The 22,099-nt window shown below is 46.4% G+C and overlaps 1 protein-coding gene across 2 annotated transcripts in view; it reads left to right on the top strand.

The window, feature by feature from the left end:
* The window catches only part of ELAPOR1 (endosome-lysosome associated apoptosis and autophagy regulator 1), a 529,163-nt gene that overhangs the window by 333,284 nt on the left and 173,780 nt on the right, over positions 1-22,099 (top strand). For both annotated transcript variants that reach the window (XM_088445747.1, XM_088445746.1), the window contains one exon: positions 8,445-8,618. In XM_088445747.1, coding sequence (XP_088301873.1) covers positions 8,445-8,618 — 174 coding nt within the window. The remainder of the gene's footprint in view (positions 1-8,444; positions 8,619-22,099) is intronic.

The raw sequence follows: 22,099 nt of genomic DNA, 5'->3' as shown, positions 1-22,099 counted from the left end.
TTATCAGAGAAAGTTTGGTCCTCCATTTATGTTATATTGATATATATACGTGCGGCTAAAGCGCACACAAACACAGAAAATATTTTTTTATTTTTGCTGGAGAGTAGTGCACTTTGTGGGTTACACCACCCTTTAAGAAATGAGCCAGCCGGCTCTTTACTTATGGGACACAGGCGCACGCTTGGCGCTGCTCCTTTGTTGATGCACGTGCAGCCACAGTGCACACAAGTCACAAACACAGAAAATATATATTTTTTTGGTTTGGAGTGTACTTTGGGGGTTACAGAACCCTTTAACGGTCAAGCCAGCTGGCCCTTTACTTATGACACAGGCGCACGCTTGGCACTACTTTGTTGATGCACGTGCGGCTACTGCGCACACAATTCACAAACACAGAAAATAATTTTTTTTTTGGTTTGGACTGGAGTGTACTTTCGGGGGTTACAGCACCCTTTAACGGTCAAGCCAGCCGGCCCTTTACTTATGACACAGGCGCACACTTGGCACTACTTTGTTGATGCACGTGCGGCTACTGCGCACACAATTCACAAACACAGAAAATAATTTTTTTTCGGTTTGGGCTGGAGTGTACTTTGGGGGTTACAGCACCCTTTAACGGTCAAGCCAGCCGGCCCTTTACTTATGACACAGGCGCACGCTTGGCACTACTTTGTTGATGCACGTGCGGCTACTGCGCACACAATTCACAAACACAGAAAATAATTTTTTTTTTGGTTTGGACTGGAGTGTACTTTCGGGGGTTACAGCACCCTTTAACGGTCAAGCCAGCCGGCCCTTTACTTATGACACAGGCGCACACTTGGCACTACTTTGTTGATGCACGTGCGGCTACTGCGCACACAATTCACAAACACAGAAAATAAATTTTTTTTGGGTTTGGACTGGAGTGTACTTTGGGGGTTACAGCACCCTTTAACGGTCAAGCCAGCCGGCCCTTTACTTATGACACAGGCGCACGCTTGGCACTACTTTGTTGATGCACGTGCGGCTACTGCGCACACAATTCACAAACACAGAAAATAATTTTTTTTTTGGTTTGGACTGGAGTGTACTTTCGGGGGTTACAGCACCCTTTAACAGTCAAGCCAGCCGGCCCTTTACTTATGACACAGGCGCACGCTTGGCACTACTTTGTTGATGCACGTGCGGCTACTGCGCACACAATTCACAAACACAGAAAATAAATTTTTTTTTGGTTTGGACTGGAGTGTACTTTGGGGGTTACAGCACCCTTTAACGGTCAAGCCAGCTGGCCCTTTACTTATGACACAGGCGCACGCTTGGCACTACTTTGTTGATGCACATGCGGCTACTGCGCACACAATTCACAAACACAGAAAATAATTTTTTTTTTGGTTTGGACTGGAGTGTACTTTGGGGGTTACAGCACCCTTTAACGGTCAAGCCAGCCGGCCCTTTACTTATGACACAGGCGCACGCTTGGCACTACTTTGTTGATGCACGTGCGGCTACTGCGCACACAATTCACAAACACAGAAAATAATTTTTTTTTTGGTTTGGACTGGAGTGTACTTTCGGGGGTTACAGCACCCTTAACGGTCAAGCCAGCCGGCCCTTTACTTATGACACAGGCGCACGCTTGGCACTACTTTGTTGATGCACGTGCGGCTACTGCGCACACAATTCACAAACACAGAAAATAATTTTTTTTTTGGTTTGGACTGGAGTGTACTTTCGGGGGTTACAGCACCCTTAACGGTCAAGCCAGCCGGCCCTTTACTTATGACACAGGCGCACGCTTGGCACTACTTTGTTGATGCACGTGCGGCTACTGCGCACACAATTCACAAACACAGAAAATAATTTTTTCTTTGGTTTGGACTGGAGTGTACTTTCGGGGGTTACAGCACCCTTAACGGTCAAGCCAGCCGGCCCTTTACTTATGACACAGGCGCACGCTTGGCACTACTTTGTTGATGCACGTGCGGCTACTGCGCACACAATTCACAAACACAGAAAATAATTTTTTTTTGGTTTGGACTGGAGTGTACTTTCGGGGGTTACAGCACCCTTTAACGGTCAAGCCAGCCGGCCCTTTACTTATGACACAGGCGCACGCTTGGCACTACTTTGTTGATGCACGTGCGGCTACTGCGCACACAATTCACAAACACAGAAAATATATTATTTTTTTAGCACTTGGGGGGAGCACCCCTGATGGACAGAGCACCCCCTGGACAACACTACAGCACCTCTTTAGGACTGGGACACTGCACAGGACTTTGGAGTGGACACAGCCCCTATGGAGAACTGACTGCACAACACAGTCCAGCCAGCCCCTATGGACTTTGAAGTAGTGGACACAGCCCCTATTAACAACAGCAGCACAGCACAACACAGCCAGCCCCTATGGACTTTGAAGTAGTGGACAACAGCAGCACTACACTACACTACACTACACAGCCCTAACTCCCACCCTCCCTCTTCACTGTCCACAGCCGAGTGAGAAAATGGCGCCGACGTGGGTACCTTATATAGGATCCAAAACCCGCGAGACTCGGAAGGCGGGAAGATGACGTTTTGCCTCGATTTCAGAATCCGAGTCAGGCGGGAAAAGTCGAGCCTGACTCGGATCGGACTCGGATCGGGGGGGCTCGGGGGGGTTCGGATTTCAGAAATCCGAACCCGCTCACCCCTAATTTATATACAAATTATAAATAAAGTCCTTGGTAGACATCTGTCTGTTTGTTTGGGCTAATCTCGCGAACCACTGGACAGATTTTGATGCAGTTTTCACTATACTACAGAGCATTTGTCAAGGAAGGTTTGCATGTATGAAACATTAATGCTTGACAATAGGCAGCTGAGCAGTGACAATTTTAGTGAAACAAGTCAATGAAAAAACAGATGTCCAAATGCTGTCTTGGCTTACGCTGTCTAAACCATTAAAGATATATCACAACGATGGCCTTTATACGATGTAAAGATTGATACTTATTATTCGGTTTCTCCAGAAAAATTGATGTAAGCCCTGTTTACTAATACAACATTTAAGTTTTTTCCTTTTTTTACCATTCTTATTTCATTTAAGTAAAAAATGATTCTTTAATTTCAAACGACAATAAATGACAATAAATAAAGCACAGGGACAGACACGTAATGTAGCTGGAGGTGACCTAAGTGGAGACTGTTTTTCTCATGGACAACTTTACGTGGCCCTTTTGTGTGTCATGTCAAAACTAAGGGCCCGATTCAGACCCACTCGCGAGCGGCTGTCCGCTCGCAAGTGGGTCGATGTTATGGACTGAGCATGCGCACGACGGAGGGAGCTCCGTCGTGCGCATGCGCCAGACGCGACGAGCGAAGGAAAGTCCTTCGCTCGTTGTGTCCGATCAAAGGGGGCGTGCTGTCAATGTTGATTGACAGCACGCCCCCTTTGGTGGGCGTGCCGGGGGCGTGCCTCCCTGATGGGGGCGTTCCCACGGGAACGCCTCCCGTCAGAAGCCGGCCCACTGACATCACTAGTGATGTCAGTGGGAGTGATTTTGGCTCTGATAGAGCCAAAATCACTCTGGAGCTTGCGGTTGAAAACCTCAACCGCAGGCTCCGGCTCGCAAATTCGATGGTCGCGATGGTCTCGACCATCGCGACCATCACAATGCACGCTCGTATAGCCTGTGGGTGGTGACCCACAGCTATACGAGCGTCCAGGAGGACGCTCCATGAAAATGGAGCCCGGCCCTCATTCACAGCGTGCGCTCTGCTCAGAGCGTACGGCTCTGAATGAGGGCCTAAATCTTTTCGTGTTGATGTCAGGAGTAGAAAATGCAAATGTCATCTACAAGGTAATCTTATAAGACCTCAGTTAAAAAAAGACTATCACTGTAAATTCAACATTTCTCCCAGGTGAAGCTAATATGTATGATATATATGTTTGTGCCCATTTTTACCAACATCTCTAAGGGGGTGTGCACCGGCCACTTTTCGTGTTTTGGTTTTGGACCTGGATTTTTCTTCGTGTTTTGGATCTGGATTGGTTTTGCCAAAACCACCCTTCCGTGTTTTGGGTTCTGGGTTTTGTGTTTTGGATATGTATTTTTTTTTTAAAAAGCATAAAAACAGCTAAAATCACAGAATTTGTAGGTTTTTCTGCTCCTATGCTATTATTAACCTCAATAACCTTAATTACCACTCATTTCCAGTCTATTCTGAACACCTCACAATAGTGTTTTTATGTCCAAAAGGTTGCACCGAGGTAGCTGGATGACTATGCTAAGCGACACGAGTGGGCGGCACAAACACGTGACCCATCTAGGCGTGATACTGCAGTGGCAGACAGGATGGCAGTTTGAAAAACTAGGCCCCAAACTGTACATAATGCAAAGAAAAAAAAGAGGTGCAAGATGGAATTGTCCTTGGGCCCTCCCACCCACCCTTATGTTGTATAAACAGGACATGCACACTTTAACAAACCAATCATTTCAGCGCCAGGGTCTGCCACACAACTGTGGCTGAAATGATTGGTTCGTTTGGGCCCCCACAAAACAAGCTGGCAATTAATCTGTCCCTGCACAAACTAGCTCTACGGAGGCAAGATGTCGTCCTCATCCTCCTCATCCACCGATTCCTCACCCTCTTCAGTGTTGTGTACATCCTCATCCTCACAGAGTATTAATTTGTCCCTGCTGGAATCCACAACCACAGGTCCCTCTGTACGTTCTGGAGGCTGGTCTCCCTGGAAGAGTTGATAATTCATTTTATGAACAACATCTTCTCCACATTTTGTGGAAGCAACCTCCTATGCCTTTCGCTGACAAGGTTCCCGGCTGCACTAAACACTCTTTCGGTGTACACACTGGAGGGGGGGCAACTCAGATAAAATAGAGCCAGTTTGTACAGGGACCTCCAAATTGCTTCTTTTTCCAGCCAGTACAGGTACGGACTGTCTGACATGCCTACTTGGATGCTGTCACCGATGTAATCCTTTAACAGACAGACGCACGCTTGTCGCTGCTGCTTTAAGGATGCACGTGCGGCTACATCGCACACAAGTCACAAACACATAAAAAAAATAGTTTTTTATTTTTTGGAGCACTTTGAGGGTTACACCACCCTTTAACAGACAGACGCACGCTTGTCGCTGCTGCTTTGAGGATGCAAGTGCGGCTACAGCCCACACAATTCACAAAGACAGAAAAAAAAAAGAAGAATATTTTTATTGTTTGTGGAGCGCACTTTGAGGGTTACACCACCCTTTAACAGACAGACGCACGCTTGTCGCTGCTGCTTTGAGGATGCAGGTGGAATCTAGATGGGATTTGGAACCTGGGACACACTACCTCCATCAATTGTCTAAATCCCACTGCACTAATGGCGGATACCGGACGCACGTCTAACACCAACATAGCAGTCAAGGCCTCAGTTATACGTTTTGCTTCAGGATGACTGCTGTCGTACTTCATCCTCATCGCTAGGGACTGTTGGAGGGTCAATTGTTTAGTAAAAGTAGTGGTGTTCCTACTTCCTCTCTGGGATGATGAACAACTCCCAGCAGCAGCAACAGCACTAGGAGGAAGTGGTTCTTGATCTTTCCCTATTTTATTTTCATCAGAGAAAGTTTGGTCCTCCATTTATGTTATATTGATATATACGTGCGGCTAATGTGCACACAAACACAGAAAATATTTTTTTATTTGGTTTGGAGTGTACTTTGGGGGTTACAGCACCCTTTAACGGTCAAGCCAGCCGGCCCTTTACTTATGACACAGGCGCACGCTTGGCACTACTTTGTTGATGCACGTGCGGCTACTGCGCACACAATTCACAAACACAGAAAAAATATTTTTTTAGCACTTGGGGGGAGCACCCCTGATGGACAGAGCACCCCCTGGACAACACTACAGCACACCTTTAGGACTGGGACACTGCACAGGACTTTGGAGTGGACACAGCCCCTATGGAGAACTGACTGCACAACACAGTCCAGCCAGCTCCTATGGACTTTGAAGTAGTGGACACAGCCCCTATTAACAACAGCAGCACAGCACAACACAGCCAGCCCCTATGGACTTTGAAGTAGTGGACACAGCCCCTATGGACAACAGCAGCACAGCGCAGCACAGCACAGCACAGCACAACACTACTCTGCACTACACTACACTACACTACACAGCCCAGCCAGCCCTAACTCCCACCCTCCCTCTTCACTGTCCACAGCCGAGTGAGAAAATGGCGCCGACGCGGGTACCTTATATAGGATCCAAAACCCGCGAGACCCGGAAGGCGGGATGATGACGTTTTGCCTCGATTTCAGATCCGAGTCAGGCGGGAAAAGTCAAGCCTGACTCGGATCTGCCTCGGATCGGGGGAGATCGGGGGGGTTCGGATTTCAGAAATCCGAACCCGCTCACCCCTACTCTATTTATTAACATTATTTTGACTAAAATAAAGTGAAAAAGGGTGTTTTCACACCCTTTTCACATTATTTTAGTATCACCTATAGTTATTACAGGGCAATTGGAGTAGAATTCGTAAAATTCTACTCCAACCCCTAAGTATCACTTATTTTTAGTAAAGCAGATCGCATTTCCCATAATTGTAATGGGAAATGTGATCCGACCAGAGTTACTAAAAATAAAATGTGAAAAAATATCGGGGAAAGCCCTGTGATAATAACGCCACCTGGAGGTGGCGTTATCCAGGGTCTCCCCCAGTTACCTAACGGGGAGAGCAGAGCCGGGAGTCAGTCCCAGTAATCAGCTGTGTGGTCTAAACAGACTGCAAGCTGATTACTGTAAAAAAAAGAAAAAAAAATAGTAAAAAAAAAAAAAAGTACTTACCTGATTCCAGGGACCGGTGATCGGGCCTCCGGTGATGACTCCCCTCTGGTCAGCTGGTCTCCCATAGTGCACTGCTGCCCGGTCATCAGGTGATCGTGCCCCTGTGCAGTATGGGAGATCACCTGACCGGAGTAATGGAGAACATCACCAGAGGCCCGGAACATGCAGGTAAGTGTTAACCACTTAACTGACGAATTCCCTCTCCAAAAACTGCTCTAAATTGTCGTTGTTTTTTATGATTGAATTAGGTCAGGAACAGCTTTTTAAAACTTATCCAACACGATTTAAAAAAAATAAAAAATTTTAAGCGCTGTATACCATAAAAATGGAAATTTTTATGCTATATAGTACTGTTGGCCATCGATAGAAACATCGATTGTGACCACAGCTACAGATGTTTCCTTAACATCGGTTGGGGGCTGCCATCTATATACGTGTATATATGTATATATATATATATATATATATATATATATATACACGTATATGTATAAATATATTTGTGTGTATATGTGTATATATATATATATATATATATATATATATATACACACACACACACATATATATATATATTTACATATGTGTGTGTATATATATATATATATATATATATATATACACATTATATATATATATATATATATATATATATACACACATACATATACACACACACATATATAAATATATATATATATATATATTATAGCCAGGGCTCTGATTTATTCATGGGGGGTGGGGTTATCATCAATGGGGAAGAGGCTGCTGATAGCGGGGGTGGAGTGAGGGAAGGACAGCGCTGACTTCTCTACCCTGTCCTCTCGGCAGCCGCCAGGAGGGGGGGTGCAGTGATCGGCCCACAGGGAGGGGCAAAGTGTGCAGAGGGACCAGGAGGTCCCTCTGTGATTGGCGACTGCTAGAAAATGATTTTCCAGCAGCCGCCCATAGAGCTTTTCTGACTGGTCATATCAGATATGCGCGGGCAAAAATACCGTGATAAGGCTCCGAAGGGGATTTGCAGGGGCAGAGCTTTATCGCAAGCTCTGTCCCTATAAGGGATTTGTAGTAAATCCCTGTGATATTGCCTGAATTCGCAATGCGAATTCAGTCGGTAATATCACACTACAATCTGCATTCAATATCCTATAATTCACTATAGGTGAGTCCAACTAAAAAACAGTGGAAGAATGTCTAAGTAGTATATCCAGGATATCCAGGACCGCTGAGTCCTCAGGCAGGCCTAGGGAGCTGGGGATGGTGTGAGGGGATATTCCTATACACCCTTATGTAAGGTGTGTACCACTGCAATTCACACTTCCCCAACACTCCAAGGGGTATGGTTAGTTGTGACATCACTGAGAGCGTGGTTATGCCTCCCCTGCACTTTCGGAGACCCTGCAGGGGACTCAGGTAAATTGTACCACCTTCCCTTCTCATGTCGCCACTGACTATGTCATGTCTGGTTGCTATTATGAGAAGGCTCTGTTGCTTTAGTCACATGGACATTTGTGCCATGTTGCCCTGTTTGACATTAGTCATATGTAATTTTTTTGTGTAGGGGTGTTTTAAATCTTTACCGGTCTCTCTCAATTGTTCTTATTGTCATTTCTTTCTCTTTAGGCTCAGTCCCTCTGCTTTAATGATTGCCAGCTGACAGTATCAACAGGAGCAGGGAAACAGCAGTATGACTTTTCCTCACTTCCAAATGTAACAACATATGTTACAGCTCCCAGATTCACCAACAAGGGGCTCAAATATTTTCATCATTTCAGCATCAGCCTCTGTGGGAACCAGGTGTGTTATTGTGTGGCTCAGTATGTGGATATAAAGCTGCAGGTTAACATGGAATTGTGGGCCTGATTCAGAGCCGGGCGCTATTTGCGGACGGTCGCTCTGAAAAAAGGGCCGGATATTTAAATTAAGGGCTTGCTCTTTGCGGTCTGTTGACGCCTCTATGTCTGAATGAGCGAACGAAACATGCGCTCGCTATTTTGAAAAAAATGCCCCCTGGCCGCTCGCATCATACGTCATCTCCGCTATTTATTAGATTAATCGAGTACATAAAACGGCGTATGAACTGCTCGCTATTCTTGTAGTAGCATTTTCCTACCGCAATCATGCGAGCAGTTCAGGCTAAAAGACAACCAAGTGATGTGGTCGATGACGCTGCTTTGTTAATTATGCACACCCTTAAAACGCCCGTTTTGACCGTTTGGCATGCCTGCGTTCGGATCTCCACTCCCCGTTTACAAGCACCTTCCCCTGTTACCACCCACAAACGCCTTATCCTGTCACTCAAATTAGCAGGCATTCGCTATTTTGCAAGCACACTATTTCCGACCGCACTGACTGGTTCGCGCATGCGTATTACAACCCATACGCATGCGCAGATGTGCGAACATCGCTCGGAGCGAACGAGCAGCCGCTTACGAGCGGCTCTGAATCAGGCCCTGTGTCCATATTATACTTGCCTACTTTCATGCAACGTGTAGGAGGAGACTGCAGAATTTTGTTTAGCTCTCCTGGTATCCCAAGAGAGTAGACCTCCTTCCTGTATCTTGTTGGTTAGAATGATGTGATTCATGGCGCACCGCATACTCATAGCTCCACCTCCCACTGCAGAATGCTACAAATTGTGACTGCATGGCCATTATGACACAATTCATGCCACCATGTCCCCTGGAGTAGCCACTACAACCACCCAATCCAGGACAGCAAAGATAGGTTCATAGATTTTTTTAATCATTGTATATTAGTTATTGAAAGTTTTCATACAGTTAAAGGTAGTTATACATAATTATTTTTCAAAGTAATTAATCAATTACTGTAAGACAGTAAGCACAATAAAACATACCGTACACACATATCAATTATAACATGACTGTGTAGACTTTGCTGATTGAGCAGGCCTGTTCAACATGTAAACTTAGTGACAATATTTACCATGAGAAACCAGACAATCTGGTTATACAAGAAAAATTAATATAGCCAATAAAAGCACAAATTACAAGTTTGCAGTGAACCAATAATTAATTCCCACTTGTAAAAACAAGTATTAACTAGTATTCAGGTTTCCGCCACTGTCATCTGACACTATTGAATTAAGCATGAAAAGTAATTCTGCAGAAAACTTTGCCAGACACAATTTGCCTGATTATTTAATTTAGGTCAGATTCATATGGATGCTTATTTTGTGCCCATTGTAATCTGAGTTCACGTTGCAGTCATCATGCTGTAGCAAGAAAGACTTGTAAAATAGAGATCATCTATCCCGCATATTGGATGGCACAACACACTGACAAGTTGGTCTATCAGCCTTTGGGAAATTGTTAGTGTCTATTGACATCACACTCACTTCACAGATCAATGATCCCAATTTTCACATATGACTGCAACTTCAAATGGGGGTGTCGTAAGCAGAAAACAAGGCACCTGTGTGTATCTGCCCTTAGGGGGAGATATAGCAAACCATTGACAGACTATGGGGTATATTTGTCAAAGTCTGATTTTGCATACGATTTTATGCTTGATTTAGCTCACCTACAATCAAATCAAATGTAGATAGCACTGTTAAAATCCCACATTTACAAAAAATTTATTTTGTAAGTCTTATCTAAATCGAATTTGATGTGGTTCGAGTTTGACTAGTGATTGGTTTTGGATGCCCATGTTAAAATCAAACACAAAATCCCCTAAATAATAGACCTGCTTAATGCTGGTGGTGTGTTATGTGATTGAAAGTGTAAAAAAAAATAAAATAAATAACAATGTGGGGACGTGGGGTCCCCCCCTAAATGCACAACCAGCACCAGGCTTTTCTGAGCCGGTCCTGGTTGTGAAAATAGTGGGGAAAATATACAAAGGATTTCTCCATATTTTCATTAACCAGCACCAGGCTTAGTGAGCCAGTCCTGGTTTTGGAAATACAGGGGAAAAAATGAGTAGGGGTCCCCCGTATTTTCCAAATCCAGCACCGTACTTTTTCTAGCGGGGGTGTAATGCTGCAGCCATGGGACCCTTTCACCGGGTCCCCCAGCCAAAGCATTCATTACCTGAACGTAGTCAGCCCAGGCTGGGAATCACTGGGGAGGCAGAGATCCACCAATAAAGGGGTTCCTCCTCTCCAGGGCACCCCAGGCCTGGGCTGATAGCACGGGGATAGCCCTAGCACCCCTGGGCGGTGGGTGCCGGGTTGATTGTGTCAAAAAATAGATTAATATTGTCTTTTACAGTAGATCTAGAGGTCCAAGTAAGCCTCCCCTGCATGCTGGTACTTGGAGAATCACAAGTACCAGCACGCAGGCATTAAGGACCCACTGGTACCTCTGGTTCACCTGAAAATGGAATATTAACATAAAGACAAGACTCGCACACCGTGAAAGTACAACTTTATTGCACTCAGACATACCTACAATTCCTGTAGCCATTCATGCCCCCTCTTTTCCATGTAGCATCCACGTAACCTGAAAAAAAAACATACTCACCTGCCCCTTGGTTCTGTTCCTCTTCATTCCATCCACGTCTTCAGAAAAAAAAAGACAATACCTGAGCCACGGACATAAGAGAAACAATGGAAGACTTCAGTCGACTGAATAGGCAGACTTAATATGTACCAAAGCACTAATGCAGATGAAGCTATATGACCTGTACAATAATTATAAAATACATACTAAATATATCCTGCCCACTGTGATAGAAAGCTCACCCAGAATGGGCCCATCAAGTGATCCAGGGTTTATAGCGATCTTCAAGTGCCTAAATATTGCTCACTAGCAGGGATACCCAGCGTTGCCCGGGTTGTAGACTGGACACTGAAATTCACCTGTAGCCTTCATTTTTTTATTTTGTCCTTGTCTATAACCTGGATATCTATGCAAATTAGAAATAAATGACAGTGCAGGCAGGCGTATTCTAGGGATGTGCGCCGACCCCTGTGTTTTGGTTTTGTTTTCGGTTTTTGGATCTGTATCTCCTTAGTGTTTTGGATCTGGATCTGGTTTTGCCAAAACCACCCTTGCGTGTTTTGGTTTTGGATCTGGATCTTTTTTTCAAAAAATTATAAAAACAAGTAAAACCACATAATTTGGGTCTCTTTTTGTTCCTACAGTATTATTAACCATAATAACATTTATTCCCAGTCATTTGCAGTCAATTTTGACCACCTCACAGCTCACAATGTTGATTTTTTTTCATCTAGGTTAGGCCTAGGGCCAAAATGTTGCATCTAGCTCGCTGGCTGACTAAACTAAGTGATATCAGTGGGCGGCACTGACATGTGGCCATTTATTTAAAATGAAAGGGGCATACAGGAGATGCTGAGTGTGGCCATTACAATACAACTGAGGCAGCAGCGATTGACGACACAGGCAGCACTGCTGTGTGATAATAAGAGTGACTAACACAAAAGCACACACACAAAAAAATACACTTTTTATTATTTATTTTTTGTCCAGAACTTGGGGCTCGGAGCCCTGACTGAGGCAGCAGCTATTGACGACACAGGCAGCACTAGATTGCTGCTGTCTGATAATAAGTGCAGCTAACGCACACACAGAAAAAAAATACACTTTTATAATTTTATTTTTTTTGGTCCAGAACTTAGGGCCCGGAGAACCCATGACCGAGGCAGCAGCGATTGATGACACAGGCAGCACTAGGTTGCTGTCTGAATAAGTGTGGCTAACGCACACACAGGAAAAAAATACACTTTTATTATTTTTTGTTTTTGTTTTTTGTCCAGGACTTGGGGCCCGGAGCACCCCTGAGGCAGCAGCGATTGACGACACATGCAGCACTAGGTTGCAGTCTGATAATAAGTGCGGCTAATGCACACGCACACACACACAAAAATACACTTTTTATTATATAGATATTTATTTTTTTTACCCACGACTTGGGGCCTGGAGCACCTCTGACCGAGTCAGCAGCGATTGATGACACAGGCAGCACGCTACCAGCCTAGATGGACACAGCACAGCAGCCCAGATGGACACAGCAGACAGCAACAGCCCAGATGGACACAGCAGACAGCAACAGCCTCGATGGACACAGCAGACAGCACCAGCCCAGATGGACACAGCAGACAGCACCTGCCCAGATGGACACAGTAGACAGCACCAGCCCAGATGGACACAGCAGACAGCACCAGCCCAGATGGACACAGCAGACAGCACCAGCCCAGATGGACACAGCAGACACCACCAGCTCAGATGGACACAGCAGACACCACCAGCCCAGATGGACACAGCACAGCAGCCCAGATGGACACAGCAGACAGCACCAGCCCAGATGGACACAGCAGACAGCACCAGCCCAGATGGACACAGCAGACAGCACCAGCCCAGATGGACACAGCAGACAGCACCAGCCCAGATGGACACAGCAGACAGCACCAGCCCAGATGGACACAGCAGACAGCACCAGCCCAGATGGACACAGCAGACAGCACCAGCCCAGATGGACACAGCACAGCAGCCCAGATGGACACAGCAGACAGTACCAGCCCAGATGGACACAGCAGACAGCACCAGCCCAGATGGACACAGCAGACAGCAACAGCCCAGATGGACACAGCAGACAGCAACAGCCCAGATGGACACAGCAGACAGCAACAGCCCAGAAGGACACAGCAGACAGCAACAGCCCAGATGGACACAGCAGACAGCACCAGCCCAGATGGACATAGCAGACAGCACCAGCCCAGATGGACACAGCAGACAGCACCAGCCCAGATGGACACAGCAGACACCACCAGCCCAGATGGACACAGCAGACAGCACCAGCCCTACACTACCCACCCTCCCTGTTCACTCTCCACAGCCGGAGTGAAATGGCGCTGATGCGGGCTCCTCCTTATAAAGCAGAGACGAAAGCTCGTGAGCCATGAGATTTAGGCTCTGAGGTTTTGCTATCCGATGCTGGTGAGGGAACGAAACGCACGTTCAGTTCTCTCCCCAGATCTCTAAGTTCGGGTGGGTTCGGATCTCTGAGATCCGAACCCGCTCATCTCTAGCATATTCTCATACTATTTGGAAGTATATCAGGAGCAGACTGACTTACAGAACAGAAATCAGTATAGCTTCCAAAATTACTTGAGTTTCAGAAATCACTGCAGAACAGAAGGGGTGATTCAGCTGCAGAAGGATATGCTATCACAGCTGCTAACATGCTAGCAGTTGCGATAGCTGTAATATGGTAATGCAGTAGGAGTCATCACACCTGCATGCATTACTGATCCCAGCTGTGTCCAAGGATGTAGCATTGTATCATCTGCTATCCCTTTGGTCGACTAAATGACGCAGATGAGTAAAAGAGATGAGTAAAAGAGGCCAGGAAATCTCAGTCAACCTCTCCACTCCCCCCGCAATGGCGGTGACATGCAAACAGAGGCCATCACCATCCCCTCTCCGACCAGAAACGGCAGCAGACTGTCAATCACTGGATTGACGTGTGCAGTACAGTCTATTTTTGTTACCGGTTTATCTGAAGTACTGTGACTACTTTATGTCATATTAAATAACCCTTAACAAATGGCAAACAAAGCACCTAGCACAATGTGCATTTAAACTGTCCATATAAAAATAACTGCGTACCAAAGCTCCACAACTTGTGAGCATGTATGTTGCCTTATCAAGTACTGCTATTTGCTTTCATACTCCAGCAAATAAAGAAATAAAAAAGCACAATAGTATAGTACATTCTATCAACAACTACTTTATTCACAGAACACTAACACACAATATGTTGCCTGTATATTAGATAAAAATGATTAAGCTTATTTGAAACTTTCATGTAGAGATCTTAGAAAGTGGTCCCAGTTTCACCCCTACACATTACGTCCCTCACTGTCAGTCACCAGCAGCTTAATCATTCCTTCCACAGCTTAAGCACCTTTTCTATAACATTTGGTAATAAATAGTTTAATATTTGGAATAGGAAATACCAAGGATCAGCTTTTAAAATTATATGCAATTAGCAAACAATTTAGGGGCAGCATTCCCTAGTAGAGTAAATCTACTAGTATTAACAGGGAGCTAACTTCATGATACCAACAATGTGCTATCATCACTCACATCAGACTTTTTACCAAAATATTCTGTTAAGAGTGTCATGACGTGGCCTGGGATCGGTCGCTACTCACCTCCGTGCCAGCGTCCTTGGGCTTAGGTGTTCAGTTGCTGGGAGTGGAGGTGAGTGGTAACTGAGTATTTTCCCCAGGGGCTGCTAGGGCTTCCGTACATGGGCGCAGCCATGTTGGTCCATATCACCTGACTAATCTCTCCCAATGGTAGTCCTCCGGTCACTCAGCTGATCCCCTGATCCAATGACCAGCTACCTAAGGGTATTGAAGTCTGACTCTAGGAACAGGAAACTGCTGTTCAACTTTGTTGTTCCAGTGATTGTTATGCTCTCCGGTGTTTTCCATAAAGTATCTCCAGTGTGTTGTTTCAGCCCTCACACTGACCTCCATTGTAATTTGTATTAGCTCCCATGCTAACTCTCAGCGTGTTACTTCAGCTCTCTCACAGAACTCCAGTGTTTCATGTAAGTTTCTGTGTTATCTTTCAGTGTGCTGCTTAGCTCTCTAGCTGGCTCTCTGTGTTACATGTGTCAGCCTTTAAGCTGATTACTAATTAGCTGTCTAGCTGCATCCCTGTGTTTACTTCGCTCCAATAGTGGTTTCTATTGTGACTGTGACTCAGGCTCCGCAGTGTTCCTTCCCAGTGAACCCTCCTCGTGACTACCACCGCTGTTCAGCTATTCTACCTAGTGCTGACTACCTTCGGTTCTCAGTATTTCATATCAAATACTGACTACCATCGATTCCCAGTGTTTCATATCAAGTGCTGGTTACCATTGCCATTCAGCATCTCATACCAAGTATCGATTAACATCGATTCTCAGTGTCTCATTCCAAGTGCTGCTTACCATCGATTCTCAGTGTTTCATGCAGAGTGCCGATTACCATTGATTCTCAGTGTCTCTTTCCAAGTGCTGATTACCATCAATTCTCAGTCTCATTCCAAGTGCTGATTACCATCGATTCTCAGTGTCTCATTCCAAGCGCTGACTACTATCGATTCTCAGTACTGGCTACACCTCATACCAACTAGCAATTACTATCGCCATTCAGCATCTCATACCAACTATCGACTACCACAGCCATTCAGCATCTCATATCAAGTATCGATTACCATTGATTATCAGTATCTCATTCGAAGTGCTGACTATCAACGACTCTCACTGTTTTATACCAAGTCCTGATAACCATCGCTATTCAGCATCCCATACCAGGTGCTGATTACCAGTGCAACTCACATATCAGTCTTTGGAGCATCATCCTTGCTCATCAGTGCTTATATAGTCCTCCCATATCTTTCTCTGTGTTTTCTCCAGGTACCTGCCTCAGGGGCAGTGACCTGTTCACTTGGTGCAGCGATATCCACATCCTGCTTGGATTGGTCAATGGTGAATACCATTGAGTGGACTAGACTCCGCACCCTGGGATAGGTCTCGCCAACACCTGGGAGAGACATATGAAGATGACGTATATATTGCCTTCCCATTTCCACTCACCCGCTACCCTTAGCCCATGGCCCAAGTTCCTGCAGTTGAAGCCTATATACATCCGGACTTGACAGAGAGATAATATAAATACACCCCTGAAGTCAGTTTGACTAAACGCGTTGCATGTAAAGTCCAGTATCGGCCCCTAATCTGCTGTCGACCCCATCGCACACCCAGATGTTTGTAGGAAATACTGGCTGTCTTAATAGAAATTATTTCTATTAAGCACCAGTTCTAACAATTGGTAAAGGAAGTTAATTACATGGCCCTGGTAGAGGGAATTATAAGTTATCAATTATATATACCCAAGTTATGTGGTATACAGGTATATAATGCGTTAACATCTATACTACATAGTATGCGTCCATCAGAAACATAATTCATCTGATTGAGAGCAAATAGAAGGGAAGAAGTGTCCTTAAGAAAGTATTTTTAATTTTGTACACTAGGTTGCAGGTAAGTATCCAGATATGTAGAAATTGGTTAGAATAACGAAGCCCAGGCAGATATGATTGGTCTGCCCAGGAGGTTATTTAAATCCTTGTGTACCTTAGGTACAGTGGACAAGAGAGGTTTGATGGAAAAGTCTCTAGTAAGCGCCTTCTTTATTTGCGCATTAATGATGGAATAGTCCACTGCATTGGAGAGAATATTATTTACATTTATATACACATTGCAATGTTTACTGCTTTTAGCACACAATTGTTAGTGAAAATGTTCAGACATAGGGTCTCATTCAGACACGCTCGCGAGCGCAGGACGCTCGCAAGAGGGTCGATGGTACCCAAATGCGCATGCGCACGACGGAGGCTGCTCCGTCATGCGCATGTGTGAGACCCGGTGAGCGACGTCGCTCGGGGTCTCTCACCAAAGGGGGCGTGCTGTCGATGGTGAGTGACAGCACGCCCCCTTTGGTGGGCGTGCCGGGGCGTGGCTGCCCAGACGGAGGCGTTCCCATGGGAACGCCTACCGTCTGGGTCTGGCCCCACTGACATCACTAGTGATGTCAGTGGGAGTGATTTTGACTCTGATAGAGCCAAAATCACTCCAGGGCTTGCGGCAGTGAGACCGTACCGCAAGGTCTCATCGCAAGCCCGATGGTTGCGATGGTCTTGACCATCGCGACCATCATCATGGACGCTCGCATAAGCTGTGGGTGGTAACCCACAGCTATGCGAGCGTTCAGGAGGACGCACCAAAAAAAAAAAACGCCCTGATTCAGAGCGGGCGCTCGGTCAGAGCGTCTGGCTCTGAATCAGGCCCATATTTCGCAGTATTCTGCTGAGAACACAGACATTTGTGAGCATAAGATAGTAAGTTCAGCACTAAGGTGTCTTCGTTCCCTCTGCTGTCTGGTGTCTTATACCCCTTTTCCACCAAAATTCTGGGTCTGACCCGGAGTTGGAACAGAGGGCCTGATTCAGACCTGCTCGCGAGCACAGAGCGCTCGCAAGCGGGTCGATGTTGCCCAAGTGCGCATGCACACGATGGAGGCGGCTCCGTCGTGCGCATGCGCGAGACCCGAATAACGACGGCCAAGCCGTCGTTATGGTCTCGCACCAAGGGGGGCGTGCTGTCGATGGTGATTGACAGCACGCCCCCTTTGGTGGACGTGCCGGGGGCGTGGCTGCCCAGACGGAGGCCTACCGTCTGGGGCCGGCCCCACTGACATCACTAGTGATGTCAGTGGGAGTGCTTTTGGCTCTGATAGAGCCAAAAGCACTCCAGGACTTGCGGCAGCGAGACCCTACTACAAGGGTCTCGTCGTAAGCCCGATGGTCGCGATGGTCTTGACCATCGCGACCATCATTTTGGCCGCTAGCTATAGCTGACCCACAGCTATGCGAGCGGCCAGGAGGCCGCTCCAAAAAGGAGGAGGGATGGCCCTGATTCAGAGCAAGCGCTCTGTCAGAGCGTCCGGCTCTGAATCAGGGCCAGAGTTCCTATCCGAATCAGACATGGAATTCAGCCGGCGCCGACTCGGGATATTCCCGAGTCGGCGCCGCTCACACCGGAGTCGGGTCTGCATAGACCCGGCATTCCCGGCGTGAAAGTGGACATTTGGAGATGACGTAATCTTCAAGGGCCACTGAAGCCGGACCAATCGGCCGGCTTGCAGCGCACTCCAGGTCATCGTGACCTACGCCCGTGTTAAACCCTGCTATTTACCTGGGTTGGATTGCCGGGTCACTCGACCCGGCGATCCAACCCTCTCCCCTTTTACACCAAGGAGCAGCCCAGGTTAACCCTCCAAAAACTCAAATACAAATGTTGTAAAAGGGGTATTACATGGAGAGGACAACGGATGAGAGAGGGACTGATAACAGTGCTGACAGAAAAATAGATAAGCGAAGGCAAAGAGTCCCATGCCAGGAGTTAGGTGGTCTCGGTTGTCAATGACATTACAGAGTGGAGATCTCCTTTCGCTGTTAGCGGCCATGCCCCACAGAACAGAACAAGTGGGTCCACAGGACGTATATATCGCCTTGTGGGCTTGTTCACCTGAAGCCTGACGTCAGCTCCGGGTGCTGTTGTCATATGGAAATAAGCAGCCAATTCCCGGGCTGTTAAGAAAACAGACAGGAGTCCAATAGCAGAGTCAGGGCCTGATTCAGAGCCACTCGTAAGCGGCAGCTCGTTCGCTCCGAGCGATGTTTGCCCAACTGCGCATGCGTACGGATCGTTATACGCATGCGCGAACCAGTCAGTGCAGCCGAAATTCATGTGCTCGCAAAATAGCGAATGCCTGCTAATTTGAGTGACAGGATGAGGCGTATGTGGGTGGTAACAGGGGAAGGTGCTTGAAAACGGGGAGTGGAGATCTGATCGCAGGTGTGCTTAAAGGTCAAAACGGGCGTTTTAAGGGCGTGCATATTTAAAACAGCAGCGTCATTGACCACGTCACTGGGTTTTTTTAAAGCCAGAACTGCTCGCAAAATTGTGGTAGCAAAAACCAACCACAAGAATAGCGAGCAGCTCATACCCTGTTCGATGTACTCGATTAATCTAATAAATAGCGGACATGACGTAGAATGCGAGCGGCCAGGGGACGTAGTTTCTCAAAAAACGACCGCAAATTTTGTTCGCTCGTTCAGACCTAGAGGCGTGAACAGACCGCAAACAGCGAACGGTTCATTTGAATAGCCACCCCTATTTTCAGGACGAGCGAGCGCTAATTGCGTCCGGCTCTGAATCAGGCCCTCAGTCTCTTCTTATGAATCTGTGGAAACCAGTAATTAACCTGTATATGACCTGCTACACCCTGAATTAAGCCTGCCGTGTGGACATATATATCTAGTCCACACATATACTGTTTTTCTAGTGCAGCATTACCTTTATGTGTAACCCTGGAAGGGCATTTTAGGCTCATTTTAAATAACAAAGAACCTGTGGAAGTATATTATCCACTTACATAAGAATTAAATACCACACCATTGTGTCTGGAAATATTGGCACAGAAAAGTGAAATGGCTGTTAAATGTTTAGTGCAATTGTTTTGCCAGCAGATTATAACATAAGGAAAATTGGAAGTTAGCTCAGCCTTGCATAAGTGACATTTGTATTGTATATATATATTAGGGGTGAGCGGGTTCGGATTTCTGAAATCCGAGCCCCCCCGATCCGAGGCCGATCCGAGTCAGGCTCGACTTTTCCCATCTGACTCTGATCTGAAATTGAGGCAAAACGTCATCATCCCGCCTTCCGGGTCTTGCGGGTTTTGGATTCTATATAAGGTACCCGCGTCGGCGCCATTTTGTCACTCGGCTGTGGACAGTGAAGAGGGAGGGTGGGAATAAGGGCTGGCTGGGCTGTGTAGTGCAGTGTAGTGTTGTGCTGTGCTGCGCTGTGCTGCTGCTGTCCTTAGGGGCTGTGTCCACTCCTCCAAAGTCCATAGGGGCTGGCTGTGTTGTGCTGTGCTGCTGTTGTCCATAGGGGCTGTGTCCACTCCTCCAAAGTCCATAGGGGCTGGCTGGGCTGTGTTGTGCAGTCAGTTGTCCATAGGGGCTGTGTCCACTCCAAAGTCCTGTGCAGTGTCCCAGCCCTAAAGGGGTGCTGTAGTGTTGTCCAGGGGGTGCTTTGTCCATCAGGGGTGCTCCCCCCAAGTGCAAAAAAAATAATATTTTTTCTGTGTTTGTGAATTGTGTGCGCAGTAGCCGCATGTGCATCAACAAAGTAGCGCCAAGCGTGCGTCTGTCTGTCATAAGTAAAGGGCCGGCTGGTTCATCTGTTAAAGGGTGCTGTAACCCCCAAAGTGCACTCCAAAAAAAATTTAAATATATATTTTTTTGTGTTTGTGAATTGTGTGCGCAGTAGCCGCATGTGCATCAACAAACTAGTGCCAAGCGTGCATCTGTCTGTCATAAGTAAAGGGCCGGCTGGCTCGTTTGTTAAAGGGTGGTGTAACCCCCAAAGTGCACTCCAAACAAAATAAAAAAATATTTTCTGTGTTTGTGAATTGTGTGAACTGTGGCTGCATGTGCATCAACAAAGGAGCAGCGGCAAGCGTGCGCCTGTCTCCCATAAGTCTGTTAAAGGGTGGTGTAACCCCGAAAGTGCACTCCACAAAAAATAAACAATTCTTTTTTTTCTGTGTTTGTGTGCGAAATGTATGCGCAGTAGCCGCGGCAACACAGCAGCAGCGCCAAGCGTGCACCTGTGTCATAAGTCAAGGGCCGGTTTGGACATCTGGTCCGGACTGAAGGACGTGCCAACAATTTCTGACATGTCTACTGTCACTGCATATGATACTGTCACCACTGACAGAATGGTGGAGGAATTATTTTCTGTGTTTGTGAATTGTGTGCACTGTGGCTGCACGTGCATCAACAAAGGAGCAGCACCAAGCATGCGCCTGTGTCATAAGTAAAGGGCCGGCTGGCTTGTCCATTAAAGGGTGCTGTAACCCCCAAAGTGCACTCCAAACAAAATTAAAAATTCTTCTTTTTTTTTCTGTCTTTGTGAATTGTGTGGGCTGTAGCCACACCTGCATCCTCAAAGCAGCAGCAACAAGCATGCATCTGTCTGTTAAAAGGTGGTGTAACCCCCAAAGTCCGCTCCAACCAAAATAAAATAATCTTCTTTTTTTTCTGTGATTTTTGTGTGTGAAATGTATGCGCAGTAGCCGCACCTGCATCCTCAAAGCAGCAGCGACAAGCGTGCATCTGTCTGTTAAAGGGTGGTGTAACCCTCAAAGTGCGGTCCACAAAAAATATAAAATTCTTCTTTTTTTTCTGTCTTTGTGAATTGTGTGGGCTGTAGCCACACCTGCATCCTAAAAGCAGCAGCGACAAGCATGCGTCTGTCTGTTAAAAGGTGGTGTAACCCCCAAAGTGCGCTCCAACCAAAATAAAATAATCTTCTTTTTTTCTGTGATTTTTGTGTGTGAAATCTATGCGCAGTAGCCGCACCTGCATCCTCAAAGCAGCAGCGACAAGCGTGCATCTGTCTGTTAAAGGGTGGTGTAACCCTCAAAGTGCGCTCCACAAAATATAAAAAAATCTTTTTTTTTCTGTCTTTGTGAATTGTGTGGACTGTAGCCACACCTGCATCCTCAAAGCAGCAGCGACAAGCGTGCGTCTGTTACATCGGTGACAGCATCCAAGTAGGCATGTCAGACAGTCCGTACCTGTACTGGCAGGAAAAAGTTGCAATTTGGAGGCCCCTGTACAAACTGGCTCTATTTTACCTGAGTTGCCCCCCCTCCAGTG

This window comes from Taudactylus pleione, unplaced genomic scaffold, assembly GCF_031769625.1.
Source record: "Taudactylus pleione unplaced genomic scaffold, aTauple2 ptg000387l, whole genome shotgun sequence".
Lineage (NCBI taxonomy): Eukaryota > Metazoa > Chordata > Amphibia > Anura > Myobatrachidae > Taudactylus > Taudactylus pleione.
Note: the sequence above shows the minus strand (reverse complement) of the source record. Positions and strands in the feature narration are given on the sequence as shown.